We start from the raw sequence: 23,186 nt of genomic DNA, 5'->3' as shown, positions 1-23,186 counted from the left end.
AAACAAACTCGAAAAACATTTTCAATAAAAGAGTAATTATGTCTCCTCTATTGGAATTGTCGACGGTGGCTTGCAAACTGAGCCTCAAGGGCGGTGTACAGAAGTGTTAAATACAAACAAACAATAAATACAAGGTGCAGGGAGATGAAATTCACTGCACATGATGTGCAACACGCAGAGTAAAACGAGTGTTCATTTATATCCGGATGATGTCGAATAAATAAAGAAGGTATAAGAATTCCATGTGTATATAATTGAATTCCATGTGTTGTATACCATCTGTATTATTATTTGTGCCATTACTGATATGCAGCGAGTGTGAAGAGGAGGTGCGGTGATGGTGATGTGCAAGCCAAATGAGTTGCCACTCCGACTGGGTGCAGGCATTTGGATACCGTCTATTGACGATGCGCCTCTTCCAGAACAACACCATGTGATCTTTAATGTCCACAACTAGTACTAGGAGACATAACACCTGGTTTATCATCCACCCAAGAGATGGAACACGTATTGTGAAAGACCAGGGAGACAGTTTACAGGTGGATTGATATTCAAACCCACACTGGACGGTCCAGAGATGCACAAGCAATGCTCAAGGCAATCCTGTCGGCCCATGAACACAAAACCACCAACCTCGATTCACTGAATCAATCACTCGGTCTCACAATGCGCAATAATGGGGATCTGTGCAGTCAGTCAGAAGAAAGTCGCAATAATGGGGATCTGTGCAGTCAGTCGGAAGAAAGTCGCAATAATGGGGATCTGTGCAGTCAGTCGGAAGAAAGTCGCAATAATGGGGATCTGTGCAGTCAGTCGGAAGAAAGTCGCAATAATGGGGATCTGTGCAGTCAGTCGGAAGAAAGTCGCAATAATGGGGATCTGTGCAGTCAGTCAGAAGAACGTCGCAATAATGGGGATCTGTGCAGTCAGTCGGAAGAAAGTTGCAATTTCGTTAAATAATGATCGAGTAATTGGATAAAAATGTTTTTCTAATGATCAAATTGCAGAATATGCAACTTAACAAGTTAGGAATTAAAATTGGAATAAAAGATAGGGGAACGACTTGGGGGATGGAGGGGAAATAGGATTTCACAGCATGTGTTAATTTTGTACAAGGTAAGCAATTTGTACACAAAGCAAAATACATACTGACAATAAATGGGCAACATTAAAATGTTGGAATGAATTGATGAATGAAACCATGTGGTCTTCTGACGTTTGTGTGTGTGTGTGTGTGTGTGTGTGTGTGTGTGTGTGTGTGTGTGTGTGTGTGTGTGTGTGTGTGTGTGTGTGTGTGTGTGTGTGTGTGTGTGTGTGTGTGTGTGTGTGTGTGTGTGTGTGTGTGTGTGTGTGTGTGTGTGTGTGGCCTAGGGATGAGCACCGTACCAGAGGTGCTCGCGGCTCGGCACTGCGGAGTGCGGGTGGTCGGCCTATCCCTCATCACCAACTGCATACCCACGCAGTACGAGCGGTCCACCAAGGAGGCTCCGCTAGGCCACGCTCACGTGTTGGACATGGCTCGACAGCGCTCCGAGGAACTACGCACGCTTGCGGTCACGCTAGCCCCACTTCTTGCCCTGCGTGAAAACACAGCGGAGCCAAAACAACCCAACAGTCCCTCAACCTCTGATGTACCAGCAGAAGATGGGGAAGGACCGTGAGGGAGTCTGGAACATTTATCAATTTGGTTGGATGTTTAGGATTTGGGGTTTGAGGCCATTTATCAATTTGGTTTGACGTTTAGGATTTGGGGATTGAGGCCATTTATCAATTTGGTTTGATGTTTAGGATTTGGGGTTCGAGGCTATTTATCAATTTGGTTTGATGTTTAGGATTTGGGGTTCGAGGCTATTTATTAATTTCGGTTTGATGTTTAGGATTTGGGGGTTGAGGCCATTTATCAATTTGATTTGATGTTTAGGATTTGGGGGTTGAGGCCATTTATCAATTTGGTTTGATGTTTAGGATTTGGGGTTCGAGGCCATTTATTAATTTCGGTTTGATGTTTAGTATTTCAGGTTTGGGACCATTTTTCAATTCGATTTGATGTTTAGGATTTGGATTTTGGGACCATTAGTTCGATTTAACGTTTCGGATTTCAGGTTTGGATAATGTGTGTTTAAATGTAAAGTTTTCCTAATTTATTTCCACAATCACACAAGGCTTACAAAAATGTCAAGTGTGCAGTTTTTAAATTTATGATGGGCACTTAAATACCGTTTTTCTCAAACAGCTCATAGAACCATGTTCCGTGATAGTTGCATTATTTAATTAGTTTCATCTAAAAAAAAAAATTTGTCTGCACATCTCTATAATCGAATTCTAGCTTCACTTTGCCATCCACTTCTGGGCTTGCGCGCACACACACACCCCCAGGGGGCACTTTCAGCTAAATACCACGCATGTGCACACACACACACACACACACACACACACACACACACACACACACACACACACACACACACACACACACACACACACACACACACACACACACACACACACACACACACACACACCTCCAGGGGGCACTTTCGGCTAAATACCACGCACACACACATACGCACACCCCCAGGGAGCACTATTTCGGCTAAATACCACGCACGCACGCACACCACCAGGGGGCACCATTTCAGCTAAATACCATGCACACACACACCACCAGGGGGCACTATTTTGGCTAAATATCACGCACACACATGCGACCACAAAAGTAATGCGTCATTGTTTTTTCGTCATCACAACCAATAGTCATTGGGTACAAGTTACAATGAACATGGTGCATGTGGAGGCAGCTCATTGTGTGCTCTGAAGAATTCTCACATCTGAGAAACAACTATAATGAGAGTGTCATGGCGTAATCAAAATCCTGACCTGCAAGTTCTGGACATTTCTTCCGTATGGCAGACAGCCAGTTTTCCAAAAGCTCACTGCTACCAGAAGCAGTTGCCCCTTTGGAATTCAATGGGTGACGAAAATGCCACGAGCACATCTAAAAAGATGACCACCATCCTCGTCTCACCTTATGGCCGCACATTACATGTCTTTGGTGGAGGCGAGTCTGAATGCTTCCGCTGTCCCGACTGCCTTTTGGTTTCTGGATTGAAGAGCATCAAGGTTTCGTCCATTGTCACAATGGTGTTTGGTAACCATCTCAAACGTGCCACATTCCTGGCTTTTTGGTCATCAGGGCATTCCAGGCACCCAGAACGTAGAAACCTTGGACATTTTCCCATCGGCGTGTGAAATTATACACATCCATTTGATACGACGGTGATCACGACAATTTCTTCCACAGCTATTGTGCGATTGCTCGTCGCCAATTCTTCCACACGTCTAACGTTGTGCAGCGAAAGGTTTGGGATCGTCGAGAGTGGGACTCAGATTTGATGTCCTTTTATAAACCTCTTCAAGCAACTCTGCATAGTTCTCTCATCCATGGTTGACACTCCATGTCCATGGTTAACTCTAGGCATCAGTTAACAACGAAACGAACATTCTCAGGATTTTTTTTCCACTGGGATTTTAAAATTCCAAGGAAATTCCCAAGTTAACCACATTGCCCATGCAAGCTGAAAGCAGCTGTGTTTCAATGTACAAACAGGATGACACTCCACGTGCGAAACGCCACTGGTGACACACTGCGGTCATAAATCATGTGATACGGGGGGAACATCCATTAACATTTTGGACGACTGGTGTGGGTGATGTAAGATATGACCGACTGAATAATCCATCAACAACACCACACGGTGCACAAAATGAAAAATCCGACAGCATCTCCATGAACTGGATTTCAATTTTCTCCAATAGCAAAATATTCCAACAACTAGTTCCACACGTCGACCTTCCCTTCGCAAATGATCTATTGCACTCGTGTTTGCAGGTTGTATTTTTTAACGATGCCCACACATAGTCGTGATCATACTGGCTCAATGAGGCCCACACGTCGATAGTCGATACGTGATCGATCCAATTGGTGCTATTCTTAGGTCGTAATTGTTTTTTCAAAGATGACGCACACGTCATCAATCGAGCCGACGTTATTTTATGGCCGACCTGGGCAAAGTTAGCCAGAAGCAATGAAACTCACTGGGGCAGAAAACTGGTGGGGCAGATCCAACTGGGGCAGAAAAAGGAAAAAAAAGAAAAGAAAAAAAGATAAAGCAAAGAAATTGCAAGAAGGTTTACAGAAAGTTACTAATTTCTTCAAAAGAAAAACCGAGAATGAAGCAACATTGCTGGCAGCAGCAGCTCGGGCCTTTACGACTGCCCGGCTGGGTTTTGTGGACGAAGGCCGACAGGTAGAACCATTTCTACGTTACAAGCGCCATTTTGTTCTCGTCTATAACTGGAATATGTTGTTTTTCGAGCCCAACACAAAGCACTCGCACAGATGCCAAATTACTCTGGAGTCATTACATTCCTATTGTGATATTAATTTTCTTCTTTATAGTGACAGCTCAACATTTTCTGTATCGTTATTGGAGAATAGAGTAAAGTGAAATCACAAACTGCGGTGCATTACTGAAGGGACATGCATCATGAAAATTGGGCGCTTTAGTTTTGTTCAAGTTGGTCAGGTGGGAATAAAGGAGGTGGTTGGGGGGGGTGGGGAGGGGGGGGAAGGGGCGAGGTTTTTACCCCGGGACCCGGAATCACCAAGCCCGCTCTTGCTAACAGATGATCTTAGCTTGTGATGGAACGATTGTACAGGGCATCAGTCAGCGATTACCCATAAGGCAGTGCAGAATGACAAAACAGTATGGTTTCCGATAAAAGGTCTGTAGCTAGATTTTATCGAGAAACCCTGCATACCTTAACGTGATTTGCACTAAGAATACATGTGACAGCACTTAAAATCCACAAAGATTTCCAGGTCCGTCCGAGAGACATTATGTGACAAAAGAGGGCTTCCTTTACCATATAGGAGGTAAAAAAAATTAATAAATAATCATAGTAATAATTTCATTACTCTTGGATAGTCGTTTATTAAAACTGTTACAATTACAATTCAGTTGAGAACTTTAGGTCACACTGCCCTTTGCACTCAAGGTCATGACTACTGTAACTTATAACTATTAAAATGTTATCGTGTTGTGTACGAGTACATTCGGCAATCTTTTTCTTTGAATGGGATAACCAGGTTGGGGTGGCATAACAATAGGATTACACAGGTACTTTTAATATACAATTATTCTGACATATTAACCTGCTGCTCCAGCAGTTATGAAATAAACAAAAACACTCGTGCATACGCACGCACACCACCTCACCCGCACCCGCACACACAACCCGACTGCCTCCTTCGCATCAGTAACCACCACCACGGGGGTTCGGCTGCTGGATCGGACGCATCTGCTGCCGTGTCCTCCTCTGGCCTTTGTGACCGCCCGGCCGGGTTTCGTGAACGAGGTTCTGGCGCCGCATCGCCCTCCGACTGCCTGGTTCGTTCGGCATCGCGCTCGGCGCAAGGTTCGCCGGGCGCACGAGGCCAAGGGCTTCTGCCGTCCTATGGCATAAAAGGGTGGTGGGGCAGCCATGAGAAGATCGCTGGATGCCACATCACTGGATAAGGTGACAAAATAATTTGGACTTGTAAAAGCGACAAATCAGATGAGCAGTGACCAAACCTTTTCAAAGGTGGTCGTGCGGTGGGCAAAGATCGAAGTGTGAGGTCTTCCTTTTGCGTCACTGCCCCATTACTCAGACAGAGAACATCACTCTCTTCTGGCATTGGTTGTGTGTGGCTTTCAAAATTGCTTTCAATAACTTCAACTAGCAAACCACCACAATCAGCACCTGTAGGTGGCGGATCCACAGCCATTGCTTCATCTTCAATCTCAACTCCAGTGGATGCAGGGCCCTCTGTAGGATACGTGAAGCCAGTTAACATCCACAAGATCATTTGAAACGTCAGGCTGCACAATAGATGGTGGGGATGTGGACACTGACTATTTCAAATTAATAGCTGAATGGATGTCCCATGGCATGTAGTGTCTGTCCTCTGCATACAGATTATTAGTTCAGGGTTACCTTGAGTTTAACACGCATAGGGATAAATCACACTTTTGAAAATACCAATCATCCAGTAAAAGCTGGGTGTGCTGGATCAAATATGCAGTAACAACTGGGTGTGCTGGATCAAGTATCCCACCTCCACTCCCCCACCGGCCCTCTCTCTCCCACAGATCTATCGACGTCCCTGTTCTCTACTGTTGTTGTACTTGTATGTTTTCCTCTCTTCCCCCCCCCCCCCCCCCCTCTTGTCTCCCGCTCCCTTTATTTATTGTACATGTTTTATGGGTCCGTGCCTGTTCTAGTGTGTAATGTGTTACCTCGTACACGAGCCTCGACTCTGTATACCAAAAACGAAAAGAACAAAATTCACTAACAGCTCAGTGTGCTGGATCAAGTACCATGGAGTAACAGCTAGGTGTGCTGGATCAAGTACCATGGAGTAACAGCTGGGTGTGCTGGATCAAGTACCATGGAGTAACAGCTAGGTGTGCTGGAACAAGTACCATGGAGTAACAGCTAGGTGTGCTGGATCAAGTACCATGGAGTAACAGCTAGATGTGCTGGAACAAGTACCATGGAGTAACAGCTAGGTGTGCTGGATCAAGTATCATGGAGTAACAGCTAGGTGTGCTGGAACAAGTATCATCCAGTAACAGCTAAGTGTGCTGGAACAAGTATCATCCAGTAACAGCAAGGTGTGCTGGAACAAGCATCATCCAGTAACAGCAAAGTGTGCTGGATCAAGCATCATCCAGTAACAGCCAGGTGTGCTGGAACAAGTATCATCCAGTAACAGCTAGGTGTGCTGGATCAAACATCATCTAGTAACAGCTAAGTGTGCTGGATCAAGCATCATCCAGTAACAGCTAGGTGTGCTGGATCAAGCATCATCCAGTAACAGCTAGGTGTACTGGATCAACTATCATCCAGTAACATCTAGGTGTGCTGGATCAACTATCATCCAGTAACAGCTAAGTGTGCTGGAACAAGCATCATCCAGTAACAGCTAGGTGTGCTGGAACAAGCATCATCCAGTAACAGCAAAGTGTGCTGGATCAAGCATCATCCAGTAACAGCCAGGTGTGCTGGAACAAGTATCATCCAGTAACAGCTAGGTGTGCTGGATCAAACATCATCTAGTAACAGCTAAGTGTGCTGGATCAAGCATCATCCAGTAACAGCTAGGTGTGCTGGATCAAGCATCATCCAGTAACAGCTAGGTGTGCTGGATCAACTATCATCCAGTAACAGCGAAGTGTGCTGGATCAAGCATCATCCAGTAACAGCTAGGTGTGCTGATAAAGTGTCATGGAGTAACAGCTAAGTGTGGTGGATCAAGCATCATCCAGTAACAGCTAAGTGTGCTGGATCAAGCATCATCCAGTAACAGATAAGTGTGCTGGATCAAGCATCATCCAGTGACAGCTAGGTGTGCTGGATCAAGCATCATCCAGTGACAGCTAGGTGTGCTGGATCAACTATCATCCAGTAATAGCTAGGTGTGCTGGATCAAGCATCATCCAGTAACAGCTAAGTGTGCTGGATCAAGCACCATCCAGTGACAACTAGGTGTGCTGGATCAAGCATCATCCAGTAACAGCTAAGTGTGCTGGATCAAGCATCAACCAGTAACAGCTAGGTGTGCTGGATCAACTATCATCCAGTAACAGCTAAGTGTGCTGGATCAAGCATCATCCAGTAACAGCTAAGTGTGCTGGATCAACTATCATCCAGTAACAGCTAAGTGTGCTGGATCAAGCATCATCCAGTAACAGCGAAGTGTGCTGGATCAACTATCATCCAGTAACAGCTAGGTGTGCTGGATCAAGCATCATGCAGTAACAGCTAGGTGTGCTGGATCAAGCATCATCCAGTAACAGCTAGGTGTGCTGGATCAAGCATCATCCAGTAACAGCTAGGTGTGCTGGATCAAGCATCATCCAGTAACAGCTAGGTGTGCTGGTTCAAGCATCATCCAGTAACAGCTAGGTGTGCTGGATCAAGCATCATCCAGTAACAGCTAGGTGTGCTGGATCAAGCATCATCCAGTAACAGCTAGGTGTGCTGGAACAAGCATCATCCAGTAACAGCTAGGTGTGCTGGATCAAGCATCATCCAGTAACAGCTAGGTGTGCTGGATCAAGCATCATCCAGTAACAGCTAGGTGTGCTGGATCAACTATCATCCAGTAACAGCTAGGTGTGCTGGATCAACTATCATCCAGTAACAGCTAAGTGTGCTGGAACAAGCATCATCCAGTAAGCTAGGTGTGCTGGATCAAGCATCATCCAGTAACAGCTAGGTGTGCTGGAACAAGCATCATCCAGTAACAGCTAAGTGTGCTGGATCAAGCATCATCCAGTAACAGCTAGGTGTGCTGGATCAGGCATCATCCAGTAACAGCTAGGTGTGCTGGATCAAACATCATCCAGTAACAGCTCGGTGTGCTGGATCAAGCATCATCCAGTAACAGCTAGGTGTGCTGGATCAAGCATCATCCAGTAACAGCTAGGTGTGCTGGATCAACTATCATCCAGTAACAGCTAGGTGTGCTGGATCAACTATCATCCAGTAACAGCTAAGTGTGCTGGAACAAGCATCATCCAGTAACAGCTAGGTGTGCTGGATCAAGCATCATCCAGTAACAGCTAGGTGTGCTGGAACAAGCATCATCCAGTAACAGCTAAGTGTGCTGGATCAAGCATCATCCAGTAACAGCTAGGTGTGCTGGATCAGGCATCATCCAGTAACAGCTGGGTGTGCTGGATCAGGCATCATCCAGTAACAGCGAGGTGTGCTGAATCAAGCATCATCCAGTAACAGCTAGGTGTGCTGGATCAGGCATCATCCAGTAACAGCTAGGTGTGCTGAATCAAGCATCATCCAGTAACAGCTAAGTGTGCTGGAACTTGTATCATCCAGTAACAGCTAAGTGTTTTGGATCAACTATCATCCAGTAACAGTGAAGTGTGCTGGATCAAGCATCATCCAGTAACAGCTAGGTGTGCTGGATCAACTATCATCCAGTAACAGCGAGGTGTGCTGGATCAAGCATCATCCAGTAACAGCTAGGTGTGCTGATAAAGTGTCATGGAGTAACAGCTAAGTGTGCTGCATCAAGCATCATCCAGTAACAGCTAAGTGTGCTGGATCAAGCATCATCCAGTAACAGATAAGTGTGCTGGATCAAGCATCATCCAGTGACAGATAGGTGTGCTGGATCAAGCATCATCCAGTGACAGCTAGGTGTGCTGATAAAGTATCATGGAGTAACAGCTAAGTGTGCTGGAACTTGTATCATCCAGCGACAGCTAGGTGTGCTGGATCAAGCATCATCCAGTAACAGCTAAGTGTGCTGGATCAAGCATCATCCAGTAACAGATAAGTGTGCTGGATCAAGCATCATCCAGTGACAGGTAGGTGTGCTGGATCAAGCATCATCCAGTAACAGCTAGGTGTGCTGGATCAAGCATCATCCAGTGACAGCTAGGTGTGCTGGATCAAGCATCATCCAGTAACAGCTAGGTGTGCTGATAAAGTATCATGGAGTAACAGCTAAGTGTGCTGGATCAAGCATCATCCAGTAACAGCTAAGTGTGCTGGATCAAGCATCATCCAGTAACAGCTAAGTGTGCTGGATCAAGCATCATCCAGTGACAGCTAGGTGTGCTGGATCAAGCATCATCCAGTAACAGCTAAGTGTGCTGGATCAAGCATCAACCAGTAACAGCTAAGTGTGCTGGATCAACTATCATCCAGTAACAGCTAGGTGTGCTGGATCAAGCATCATCCAGTAACAGCTAAGTGTGCTGAATCAAGCATCATCCAGTAACAGCTAGGTGTGCTGGATCAACTATCATCCAGTAACAGCTAAGTGTGCTGGATCAAGCATTATCCAGTAACAGCTAAGTGTGCTGGATCAAGCATCATCCAGTAACAGCTAAGTGTGCTGGATCAACTATCATCCAGTAACAGCTAGGTGTGCTGGATCAAGCATCATCCAGTAACAGCTAAGTGTGCTGGATCAACTATCATCCAGTAACAGCTAAGTGTGCTGGATCAACTATCATCCAGCAACAGCTAGGTGTGCTGGAGCAACTATCATCCAGTAACAGCTAGGTGTGCTGGATCAAGCATCATCCAGTAACAGATAAGTGTGCTGGATCAAGCATCATTCAGTAACAGCTAGGTGTGCTGGATCAACTATCATCCAGTAACAGCTAAGTGTGCTGGATCAAGCATCATCCAGTAACAGCTAAGTGTGCTGGATCAAGCATCATCCAGTAACAGCTAAGTGTGCTGGATCAACTATCATCCAGTAACAGCTAAGTGTGCTGGATCAAGCATCATCCAGTAACAGCTAAGTGTGCTGGATCAACTATCATCCAGTAACAGCTAGGTGTGCTGGATCAAGCATCATCCAGTAACAGCTAAGTGTGCTGGATCAACTAGCATCCAGTAACAGCTAAGTGTGCTGGATCAACTATCATCCAGTAACAGCTAAGTGTGCTGGATCAACTATCATCCAGTAACAGCTAAGTGTGCTGGATCAAGTGAAATGCAATCCTTCAAAAGGGATATTTTGAAGGCAAAAGGGATGCAACCAACTGTGTTTGACCCAAAGCACGACACCAGAGGGATGTGGAGTTACCAAGCACCTTGCTAGCGCTCGCCAAGCCAGCCGTTCCTTATAAACGGGTTTGAATCGAGCGCTTGCTTGAGTGCTTAAGCCACTTTGCGAGTGCTCCACGAGAAACTTGGTCGCTGAACACACTCCAGGTGCTCAAACTCTTTCCCCGATAAGGTAATATTTATGGGTCATTATTTCTGTCCTGTTTTATACCAAGTACCTGAAAGTGCAGTTCACTTGCATAACCGTAAACAATAGTCAGAAATACAAGACGCGTCTTAACCAAACTACACGATGACGCATCACAAGGGTCTTCGGAACTTACCGGCAGGTAGGACCAGCACCCATTTGTCCTCGGTCGGTGCCGGTGGGGATGGCCGGTAGGCCACGGTCGGTGGAGGAGGCATGCCGGAAGGGGTCGATGGAGGTACCTCGGAGGGAGCGCTCAGAGGAACCATCGGGGTTTCGTCCTCACACTTGGAAACGGACGGGTCTTCGCTGGTCGTTGGACCTTTCGAGGTCTCGTCGGGGTCGCGAATCTCGGCGTCCATCTGCTCGTGCTCGGAGGCCGTGCCGAATATCAGGGCTGCCAGTCGTCGAAACATGGCGATCTGGTAGGTTGAAAATAACACCAAAGACCTTCCTTCATTCGGCAGAACAAAATGTGGAAAACCGTTTATCTTCAAAATTTGGACCATTTTGCAGCAACAATCCAGATTAAGATTTTAAAAAACGGTTTCCTTAAACCGCCTGAAGTGAGACAAAGTTAAAAGCGTCTCAACATCTCAAGACCCGATAAACCCTCGAGATAACATGACAACGTGGAAGTGTCCGGGTCCAAATATCCATGGTAGATCCCGGGTGCACAAAACACAGTATATGCCATTCGTGGCCTGGACAGAGACCTCGGACAAAAAAAGGTCGAATTGATGTCCATCAGTGTCTCACCATGTTTGCAGCTTTGGAACTCCAGACGTCCACCTTGAGGTCTCCTCACCAATATTTGTTTAAGGAGGTGGAATGGCCGAAGGCAGCTCTTGTGGATGCAAATAGATCCAGAAGCTTATGCACATTCCTATAAATAACCGACTTGTGCACAGACAGTGCAGCTCATGATTCCTCCCTCTCAGCCATTGCCACCCTCACCCCGTCGCCCCCTCGCCCCTCCACAAACCCCATCGAACATTGGCCATTAAATCACCAATGATCTGTCGATCGACACAGAAACGAACAGAATGACGCATCCCAAATCCCCCAAAGCTTCCCACGTTTCCCAAATCCCCCAAAGCTTCCCACCTAAAGGAAAGTTGAAAGATGGCAAATGGTTTCACCAGGAATAACCCACTATCAAATTCTGAGTTAAAAACAATCTTCTGTTTTGACCCCTGTGACCCGAAGTCCTCACCCCCGGGACATGAACCGCAGGTCAAATCCAAAGAAATGGTTACATATTTCATGTGTCCCAATGTTGATTTGCAGATACAAAGTTTCATTTTAAACAATTTGTCCTAATTACATTTTTTGGTATTTGACCCCTTGACCCCGCCACAGGTGCAGAGCCAAATTGATACTGCTTCGGCACATTCTCACCATGGTGGTGATCAAAACTATTAGGTTTGGTGAATTTCTGCACAAACGTAGAGGAGACAGACAAGGCAGGACAAGGCAGGACAAGACAATATGGCAATAACTGCCCAGTTTTTCTTTTGTTTTTTCACATGGGGATAATAATTTGTATCCATGATCCATCCCAAATGATTTTACAAAGTACACCAAACCACCACCATACCAAACCTCAACCACCACAATCACACAAAACCAAACCACCACCACCACCACCACAACAACCACAACCACAAAAAACCAAACCAACACCACCACAATCACACAAAACCAAAACCACCATCACCACCACCACAATCACAATCCCAATCACACAAAACCAAACCACCACCACAATCACACAAAACCAAAACCACCACCACCACACCAACCCCCAGCCATACCAAACCACCACCACAATCACACAAAACCAAACCACCACAATCGCCACAATCACCACAATCACAATCCCAATCACACAAAACCAAACAACCACCCCAACCCCCACCACAATCACACAAAACCAAAACCACCACCACACCAACCCCCAGCCATACCAAACCACCATCACAATCACACAAAACCAAACCACCATCACAATCACACAAAACCAAACCACCACCACCACCACCACAATCACCACCACCACCACAATCCCACCAACCCCCAGCCATATCAAACGATCATCACAATCACACAAAACCAAACCACCACAATCACACAAAACACCACAACCACATCAAACCACCACCACAATCACAAAACAAAACCACCACCCGACCAAACCCCCACCACGACAACAAGACCACGGCAACAAGACCACGGCAACAAGACCACGGCAACAAGACCACGACAACAAGACCACGACAACAAGACCACGACAACAAGACCACGACAACAAGACCACGACAACAAGACCACGACAACAAGACCACGACAACAAGACCACGACAACAAGACCACGACAACAAGACCAAGACAACAAGACCACGACAACAACAAGACAACAACAAGACCACGACAACAACAAGACCACGACAACAACAAGACCACGACAACAACAAGACCACGACAACAACAAGACCACGACAACAACAAGACCACGACAACAACAAGACCACGACAACAACAAGACCACGACAACAACAAGACCACGACAACAACAAGACCACGACAACAACAAGACCACGACAACAACAAGACCACAACCACAAGACCACAACCACAAGACCACAACCACAAGACCACAACCATCACTATCACTATCACTATAGCAAACAAAACTCACGCCCACACAAAAAAAAACAAGAAGACGTCATGCGTAGCACGATACTTGCAAAATCCGCCCTCCCCCAAAAGTTTTCCAATGATACATGATGGCCTATGTTGACCTTTTGGCCTATGGTGACCTCAAAAACACTTGGTGGTTGAATTCAGTAACCAGATATGCAAGTCCTCTTCAAATTTCACATCAATTAGATGAAAATTTAGGATTTTAGAAATTTGGCCTATGTTGACCTTTTGGCCTATGTTGACCTCAAAAATACTTGGTGGTTGAATTCAGTGACCAATTATGCAAGTCCTCTTCAAATTTCAAGTCAATTGGATGAAAATTGAGGATTTTAGAAATTTGGCTATGTTGACCTTTTGGCCTATGTTGGCCTCAAAGATACTTGGTGGTTGAATTCAGTGACCAGATATGCAAGTCCTCTTCAAATTTCAAGTCAATTGGATGAAAATTGAGGATTTTAGAAATTTGGCTATGTTGACCTTTTGGCCTATGTTGGCCTCAAAGATACTTGGTGGTTGAATTCAGTGACCAGATATGCAAGTCCTCTTCAAATTTCAAGTCAATCGGATGAAAATTGAGGATTTTAGAAATTTGGCCTATGTTGACCATTTGGCCTATGTTGACCTTTTGGCCTATGTTGACCTTTTGGCCTATGTTGACCTTTTGGCCTATGTTCACCTAAAATATAATTTGTGGTTGAATTCAGTGACGAGATATGCAAGTCCTTTTCAAATTTCAAGTCAATTGGATGAAAATTGAGGATTTTAGAAATTTGGCCTATGTTGACCTCATAAATGCTTGGTGGTTGAATTCAGTGACAAGATATGCAAGTGGTCTTCAAATTTCAAGTCAATCGGATGAAAATTGAGGATTTTAGAAATTTAGCAAAGTTGGTGACCTTTGGCCTATGTTGACCTTTTGACCTATTGACCCCAAAATAATAGGCTTCTGGCATTTGACCAACTCTACCATTTGGTGAAGTTTGGTGAAGATCAGTTGAAAATTGTGACCTGTAGGCCGGTGACAAACAAACAAACAGACAGACAGTCACAAACACAACCGACCAATATACTTGAAAAATCTTCGATTTTGCAAGTAAAAACAGACAGAACCACAAACACAACCGACCAATATACTTGAAAAATCTTCGATTTTGCAAGTAACAAGCGTTACGCCGAGGTCCCCTGTCGGGGAAGTGATGTGCGTTGACAAAGTGGAAGACGCAAGGCGGCCATCTTGGATTTTGAAGTAGCGACCCTATTTTCAATAGCGTTCTTCCTTATGCCAAGATACACCCACACACCAGATTAGAAGTTGGTACTTCGCTTATTTTTCAAGATATTCCGCTCACAAGGTTCAGACATACATGGCGGCGGCCATCTTGCATTTTGACGTGGGTTGCACCCACACACCAAATTAGAATTTGGTCCTTCGCTTACGCACGGACGTACGTTCGCACGCACGCACGCACGCACACACACACATAAACACTGACGGAGGGGAAAACCATAGTCCCCCGTTCGCTCCGTGGTGCGACCGGGGACAAAAAACACCAAACCCCCAACCCCCAACATCCTCACGAACCTCATGAACACAAAACCTCACGAACCTCATGAACACAAAAAACCTCACGAACCTCATGAACAAACACAAAACCTCACGAACCTCATGAACAAACACGAACCTCACAACCTCATGAACACATCACCTAACAAACCCTATGAACACAAAACCTCACGAACCTCATGAACGCAAAACCTCACGAACCTCATGAACCTCATGTTGAGAGGGTTTTGTGTTCATAGGGTTTGTGAGGTGATGTGTTCATGAGGTTGTGAGGTTCGTGTTTGTTCATGAGGTTCATTGACTTCCGTTTCCGGTCTTGCTGGCGATGGTTCGTTTTTTCGCAGCTCTCCACGCTCTCCATCGAAATCGAAGTTAAGTAATTGTTCCAATTTGTATTTTCGTTATAACTATTTCTTTTATGGTGTATGTACGTATATTGTCCCGTCAAAGATTTTCGGTGCAAATCTTTCATACCTGTATTGAAAATCGTGTTAATTCGTGTCGTCTTGAGGTCTTGTACAGTGTACACTGTACAACCTTGAGGCTTTGTTTTTCTCTCAGCGCCTGTCGTTTGTGATCCTATAACTTTCGTTCTCTGTTTTCGCAGTCTTTCCACCCCAAAGCCTACTTCCTTATGTAAATCTCAACTCAAAAAAACAAAAAAAAAAGCCATTACCTTCTCTGTGCTCATTCGTTTATTCATTCTTATTCGTTCGTTCGTTCTTCGACCACGTGTTTCTCCCCCATTTCCCCAGATAGATTGTCAAATTTCAACTCGTTATTTTATCGTCCATGCGATATTGTTTGATTATAGTTAGTTTTGGTTTGAATTTCCTGTAACTCGTATTTAATTAATCGTGTTCTGCTCCTCGTGTGTGGCCTTGTAGTTGTACCCCCGTCGGTGTTTTATTAACTTAAGCGTGTTTTGCTTGGCTCTTGGTTTTTTCCCTTCTACCCCGAACATAATACTGTCTAACGTTCTAAATCCCCCCCCCCCCCCCCCCCCAAAAAAAAACAAAAACAAAAACATTTATTTTATTTTCTCCACGTGTACTGTTGTCTCATCCTGTATTTTCTGTCCAGGTGTGCTGTTCGCCCCACCCCCATTATCTCCTTGCCATCCACCGTTTGCCCTGTTCACGTGACTCGTGGTGGTCCCTCTCGGCTCTCCCCCCGTTGGTATTTTTGTGCATATAAGATTGTTCATAGTTCTGTTTAAATATTATTTAAATATGTTTAACCTTTCCCCTTCTGTTTTTTATTCAGTGGTATATTACAACACGCTGTTTTTCTTCCTATTTAAAAGGCTTTTCTCAATTTCCTCTCCAACTCATTCCACTTCAAAAAAAAAGAAATTCAATATCTTATACGTCTCCCTCACTACATGGTCTAAATTCACATTCATTCCATCCCTCCTCCATCGTTCTGAATCGGATTGCTAACTTGAAAATCACAACAAACCCAATTTGTTATCAATGTTCGTCTTTCATTAATCATCCACTTTCTAAACTCCCCTCTTGCCCCTCCCATCCAAATCCCCCCCCTTGCACCTACACTCCGAAACTTCCCCCTTGCCCCTCCACTCTTAAACTCCCCCCTTGCCCCTCCACTCCTGAACTCCCCCCTTGCCCTTCCCCTCCTAAACTTCCCCTTTGCCCCTCCCCTCCTAATCCCCCCCCTTGCCCCTCCACTCCTGATCTCCCCCCTTTCCCCTTCCCTCCAAAACTCCCCCCTTGCCCCTCCCCTCCTAAACTCCCCCCTCACTCCTCCCCTTCAAAACTCCCCCCCAATCCCTCCCTTTCAATTCTCCCCCCATACCATTCCTCTCCAATTCTCTCTCCTCCCCCCTCCTCCTCCTCCAAGCTGCCTCCTCCCCACTTCGTCTCCCTTCTATCTCATACCTCCACCCCCCCAAACCTTCTACTTTCCTCTGCCCCCCCCTCAAACAACCCCTCACTGTGCCGCATCCCTTCACCATCAAACCTTTCATCCTCCTCATCCTTCCCTTTCTTGGAACTCTTCTGCAACATCTGAAACACTATCAACTGCTCTCCCTACCTCCCCCTCTCATCCTTCATCTTACCCTACTCCTCCCCTCCCCTGTCCTGTACCCGATGCTCCCCCTCTCTCTTCATTAACGGTATGGACCTCAAACATCCGGGGCCTTCGCTCAAACCTGACTGATCTCTCCATACAGGTTGCTTCTGACAATCCAGACTTGATCTGCTTAACAGAGACTTTCCTCCTTCAAGATGTCTCTGATTCCTTAATATCTCTTCCTGGTTACTCCCTCCTCCGGTATGATAGACCTGAGCCTCGGCCTGGTGGTGGGGTGGCTATCTTTGTCAAAAACTCTCTTCCTCACTCTCCTTGCACTGCTCTCTTTCCTCCTCACCCGCAGGAGTACCTCTGGTTACGGCTTCCTCTCCGCTCCCACCTTTTGTTCATATGTGTTCTGTACCGTCCCCCAAACAGTGATGACTCCATCTACATTTCAATGTCTGACAACATGGACCAACTTCTATCCACTCATCCCAACTCTCTCTTCCTCATATGTGGTGACTTCAACTGTCATCATGCCACCTGGTTGGGTGTGGGTTCCTCTCTCACTAGTCATGGCACCTCAGCAAAGGACTTCTGTGACTCACTGGGATTGACACAATCTGTCAATTTCCCGACCCGGATCTCAGCCAATGGAGTATCTTCTCTTCTAGACTTGGTTATGACAAACTTCCCTGCTAATGTCTGCTGCTCTTCTTCTGCTCCAATCGGTTCTTCTGATCATGTGCTTGTCAAAGTGGACATCTCTCTGGCCATTCTCAGAGAGCCTCCTCAGCGTCGACGAGTCTGGTATTTCACTCAGGCCGACTGGGACAGTCTTCAAGCAGCCATCAATCGTCTGGATTGGTCTCCCATCTCCACTGCCTATGACATCAATTCTTCCTGGGAATTCTTCCAAAGCAAACTGATCTCTCTCATGCACAGATTTATCCCATCTCGCCTTCAATTGTCTTACCCTTCCTCCCGTCCATGGTACACTGAATCTTGTGGTGAGGCAGTTGCCCTGAAACAACTTGCCTTTGCCTCTTGGAAGGCTAATCCAACTGAAGGAAATCTCAGTTCCTTCCACCAAGCTCGGAACAAGTGTGTGTCTACCCTCAGGAGTGCCAGGAAGCACTATCTCTCCTCACTCAAGAATGAACTCTCAAACCTGTCTCCTTCCTCCAAATCCTGGTGGCGTCTGGTCAAATCCGTTTCTGGTGTTTGTTCCCCCTCCATCCCCTCCCTTACCTCAAATGGCCACACAGTTGACATCGCACGTGACAAAGCCGAATGCCTCAACTCTGTGTTCGCCTCAAAATCCTTAGTCCCAAACCCATCTCTCTCTGTTCCCACCTTTCCCAGTCGAACCCAACTGCTCCTGGACTCTGTGTCCTTCTCTCCTGACAAGGTGGAGGAGTTTTTGTCAAACCTCGACTCTGATTCTGCAACTGGACCAGACGGCATCAGCCCACGGGTCCTAAAATCCTGCTCTGCCGCTCTATCTCACCCTCTCTCTGTTCTTTTCACCCTATCTTTTGCTCAAGGTCATCTGCCAGCATCCTGGAAATCAGCTAACATTACCGCTTTACACAAAAAAGGTGCAAAAACAGATCCTTGCAACTACAGACCAATCAGCCTGCTCCCAATTATCAGCAAAGTCATGGAATCCATCATTGCTTCAGATATGAAATCTTTCCTCTTCTCCAATGGCTTGATCTCTGATCATCAATTTGGTTTCAGACCAGGTCACTCTACTCTGGACATGCTGCTTCTGCTGTCTCAACAATGGATGGAGGTCCTCAATGCCAAACAGGAAATCAGAGCTGTCTCCCTTGACATATCAAGGGCCTTTGATACGGTCTGGCACCCAGCTCTGCTCACCAAACTCTCCTCCTATGGTATCCATGGAAATCTCCATGCATGGCTTGCGGACTTCCTCTCTGGTCGTAGTCAACGTGTGGCCCTGAATGGATTTCTCTCATCTCCCCTTCCTGTTCAGGCTGGAGTTCCCCAAGGAAGTGTGCTGGGCCCTGTGCTTTTTCTGGTCTTTATCAATGATCTCTCTGACTCTCTGGAAAATCCTCTCTATCTCTTTGCTGATGACTCCACTCTCTGCCGCTCCATTCCTCTTCCCTCAGATCGGCAGTCTGCAGCCTCCTCACTCTCTGAAGACCTGGACAAAATCACAGACTGGTCAAACAAGTGGAACATGTCTTTCAATCCTGACAAATCTCACTCTCTTACTATGTCTCTTCGAAAAGATCGACTGGACAACCCTCCCATCTACTTTCTCAACAATCCTCTCCAAGAAGTTCTGTCACTCAAGCTTTTGGGTCTCACTATCTGCCATGATCTTTCTTGGGAAAACCACATTTCCAAGCTGGCCTCCAAAGCCAGTCGCCGACTGGGCATCCTCCGTCGTGCGAAGTCCTTCCTCGGCACACCTGAGCTCCTCACCACATACAAGGCTTTCATCCGCAGCTCAATGGAATACTGTTCTCCCCTATGGGCTGGTGCTCCTGCCTCACACCTGGCTCGGCTTCACGCTGTTGAATCCAAAGCTTTCAAAATCATTGGAATCTCCCGCGATGAAGCCATCTCTGAGGGCCTTTCACTCACTCACCGCAGGCAGGTAGGTGGCTTTTCTGTCTTCTACCGACTCCTCTCCGGCCTTGCTCTCCCAGCTCTCTCTGTGCTCTGTCCCCCAAATATTCCTACAGGTCGCACAAGATCTGCCAGCAACCCTCTGATGGTTAAACTGCCGAAATCTCGGCTCTCTGCTCACCTTCACTCTTTCATTCCTCTTTTCTCCCGCCTGTGGAACAAACTCCCACACTCCCTTCAATCCCTCTCCTCCCTCCAGGTCTTTAAAACAGCTGTTCACCACCATCTCTTATCTTCCCCCATCCATAACCTTGATCTTTTCTACCCCCACTAATTCACCCCAGATCCACCTTGTTTGAAATTCCAACTTCTTTCCTGGAAATCCTGGCAGTGTCCATATGTTTATACCTCTCCCACCCCCCCCCCCCTTCACATGCCTCCCCCCCTTCACATGCCTCCCCCCTTCACATGCCTCCCCCCCAAAGCCCTCTCCCTCCCACAGATCTCTCGATGTCTCTCGGTCCCTGCTCTCAAATGTTGTGTTTGTGTCCTTCCCCCTCTCTCCCCATCTTGTCTACCGCTCCCGATGTTATTTGTTTTATGTGTCTGTTTGTCTTTCTGTGTGATTAATGTTCGCTCTTTCACGAGCCTCGATCTTGTATACAACAACAACAACAAAAAAAAAAAAACAAAAAAAAAAAAAAAAACACACAAACCTCATGAACACAAAACCTCACGAACCTCATGAACACAAAACCTCACGAACATAATCAACGCAAAACCTCACGAACCTCATCAACACAAAACCTCATGAACAAACAAAACCTCACGAACCTCATGAACAAACACAAAACTTCACTAACCTCATGAACAAACACAAACCTCATGAACACAAAACCTCACAAACCTCATGAACACAAAACCTCACACACACAAAACATCACGAACCTAATGAACAGAATCCTCACAAACCTCATGAACAAATAAAACCTCACGAACCTCATGAACAAACAAAACATCTCGAACCTCATGAACACAAAACCTCACGAACCTCATGAACAAACAAAACCTAACGAACCTCATGCACACAAAACCTCATGAACAAACACAAAACCTCACGAACCTCATGCACACAAACCCTCACGAACCTCATGCACACAAACCCTCACGAACCTCATGAACAAACACAAAACCTCACGAACAAACACAAAACCTCACAAACAAACACAAAACCTCACGAACAAACACAAACCTCATCAACACAAAACCTCTCAAACCTCATGAAGACAAAACCTCACAAACCTCATGAACACAAAACCTCACACACACAAAACATCACGAACCAAATGAACAGAAATCCTCACGAACCTCATGCACACAAACCCTCACGAACCTCATGCACACAAACCCTCACGAACCTCATGCACACAAACCCTCACGAACCTCATGCACACAAACCCTCACGAACCTCATGCACACAAACCCTCACGAACCTCATGCACACAAACCCTCACGAACCTCATGCACACAAACCCTCACGAACCTCATGCACACAAACCCTCACGAACCTCATGCACACAAACCCTCACGAACCTCATGCACACAAACCCTCACGAACCTCATGCACACAAACCCTCACGAACCTCATGCACACAAACCCTCACGAACCTCATGCACACAAACCCTCACGAACCTCATGCACACAAACCCTCACGAACCTCATGCACACAAACCCTCACGAACCTCATGCACACAAACCCTCACGAACCTCATGCACACAAAGCCTCACGAACCTCCTGCACACAAAGCCTCACGAACCTCCTGCACACAAAGCCTCACGAACCTCCTGCACACAAAGCCTCACGAACCTCCTGCACACAAAACCTCACGAACAAACACAAAACCTAACGAACCTCATGCACACAAAACCTCACGAACCTCATGCACACAAAACCTCACAAACCTCATGCCACAAAACCTCACGAACCTCATGCACACAAAACCTCACGAACCTCATGCACACAAAACCTCACGAACCTCATGCACACAAAACCTCAAACCTCATGCACACGAAACCTCAAACCTCATGCACACGAAACCTTATGAACCTCATGCACACAAAACCTCACGAACATGCACACAAAACCTCATGAACAAAGAACCTCACGAAGAAACACAAAACCCCATGAACCTCACATACACAAAACCTCGAACCTCACATACACATAAAACCTCATGACCCTCATGCACACAAAACCTCACTAACCTCACGAACAAACACAAAACCTCAAGCACACAAAACCTCACGAACCTCATGAACACAAAACCTCACAAATCTCATGAACACAAAACCTCAAACCTCATGAAAAACACAAACCTCATGAACACAAAACCTCACGAACCTCATGAACAAACACAAAACCTCTCAAACCTCATGAACAAACACAAAACCTCTCAAACCTCATGAACACAAAACCTCACACACACAAAACATCATGAACCTCATGAACAGAAATCCTCACGAACCTCATGAACAAACAAAACCTCACGAACCTCATGAACAAACAAAACCTCACGAACCTCATGAACACAAAACCTCACAAACCTCATGAACACAAAACCTCACGAACCTCATGAACAAACACAAAACCTCACGAACCTCATGAACAAACACAAAACCTAACGAACCTCATGCACACAAAACCTCACGAACAAACACCTCATGAACCTTATGCACACAAAACCTCACGAACCTCATGCACACAAAACCTCACGAACCTCATGCACACAAAACCTCACGAACACAAAACCTCATGAACCTTATGCACACAAAACCTCACGAACCTCATGCACACAAAACCTAACGAACCTCATGCACGCAAAACCTCACGAACACAAAACCTCATGAACCTTATGCACACAAAACCTCACGAACCTCATGCACACAAAACCTCACGAACCTCATATTGCTTCACAAGTTTTCTCTACAACGGTTTAAAAAGACCTATGGACTCACCAACAACGGTTTCTTCACCACCGGCAGGTAAATAAAATCTTCACACTGTAGATCTGAAACAAAATAAAAATAAATAATATTTGCAAAGTTCACCGAAAAATCGATTTACTGCACAAATGACGATGAATCATGAATCTCGGCGTCCGTGAGTAGTTATCAACGGGTAAATATTGTCCACCAATGGGAACGCTGCTACACAATCGTGTCCGCGTCGCTCAATGGTTCATTTGTAAACAAAGCGAGTCCTGGATTGGTCAATAAAAGTGGAGATTTGTCATTGGTCGCCATCGGAAATCTGGGGTGTAACATCGTCCGGTGTTCGTTTTCCAGTCGTCCTATTGAGGACAATTGTTCGTTTTCTTCCCGAAAAAGAAAACGAAAAAATTTTTACAAATTTTGGGATTTAAATA

At 45.8% G+C, this 23,186-nt stretch overlaps 2 protein-coding genes across 5 annotated transcripts in view; one reads left to right on the top strand and one right to left on the bottom strand.

Annotated features, from left to right (window-relative positions):
* LOC137412400 (purine nucleoside phosphorylase-like) overlaps positions 1-4,133 on the top strand; it is a 61,276-nt gene extending 57,143 nt beyond the window's left edge. For 2 of the 3 annotated variants that reach the window (XM_068097687.2, XM_068097688.2), the window contains exon 6: positions 1,372-2,283. In XM_068097687.2, coding sequence (XP_067953788.2) covers positions 1,372-1,661 — 290 coding nt within the window. In that variant the 3' untranslated portion in view covers positions 1,662-2,283. Of the gene's footprint in view, positions 1-1,371 lie in introns of all 3 variants that reach the window. The other variant, XM_068097686.2, reaches the window with a different exon arrangement.
* A 1,034-nt stretch (positions 4,134-5,167) lies between these two features.
* On the bottom strand, positions 5,168-23,073 carry LOC137426623 (uncharacterized). 2 transcript variants are annotated; one of them, XM_068115327.2, is made up of 4 exons: positions 22,777-23,073; positions 10,980-11,265; positions 5,637-5,871; positions 5,168-5,515 (listed from the first exon to the last, which is right to left on the bottom strand). In XM_068115327.2, the coding sequence occupies exons 2-4, from the start codon at positions 11,257-11,259 to the stop codon at positions 5,317-5,319; spliced, it is 714 nt and encodes a 237-aa protein (XP_067971428.1). In that variant the 5' UTR covers positions 11,260-11,265; positions 22,777-23,073; the 3' UTR covers positions 5,168-5,316. The 2 variants fall into 2 exon arrangements, with proteins under 2 accessions (XP_067971428.1, XP_067971427.1); XM_068115326.2 differs by lacking the exon at positions 22,777-23,073 and adding an exon at positions 11,603-11,862.
* Positions 23,074-23,186: the final 113 nt, after the last annotated feature.

The sequence above is a fragment of the Myxine glutinosa genome, chromosome 5 (assembly GCF_964187855.1).
Source record: "Myxine glutinosa chromosome 5, kmMyxGlut1.1, whole genome shotgun sequence".
Taxonomy (NCBI): domain Eukaryota; kingdom Metazoa; phylum Chordata; class Myxini; order Myxiniformes; family Myxinidae; genus Myxine; species Myxine glutinosa.
Note: the sequence above shows the minus strand (reverse complement) of the source record. Positions and strands in the feature narration are given on the sequence as shown.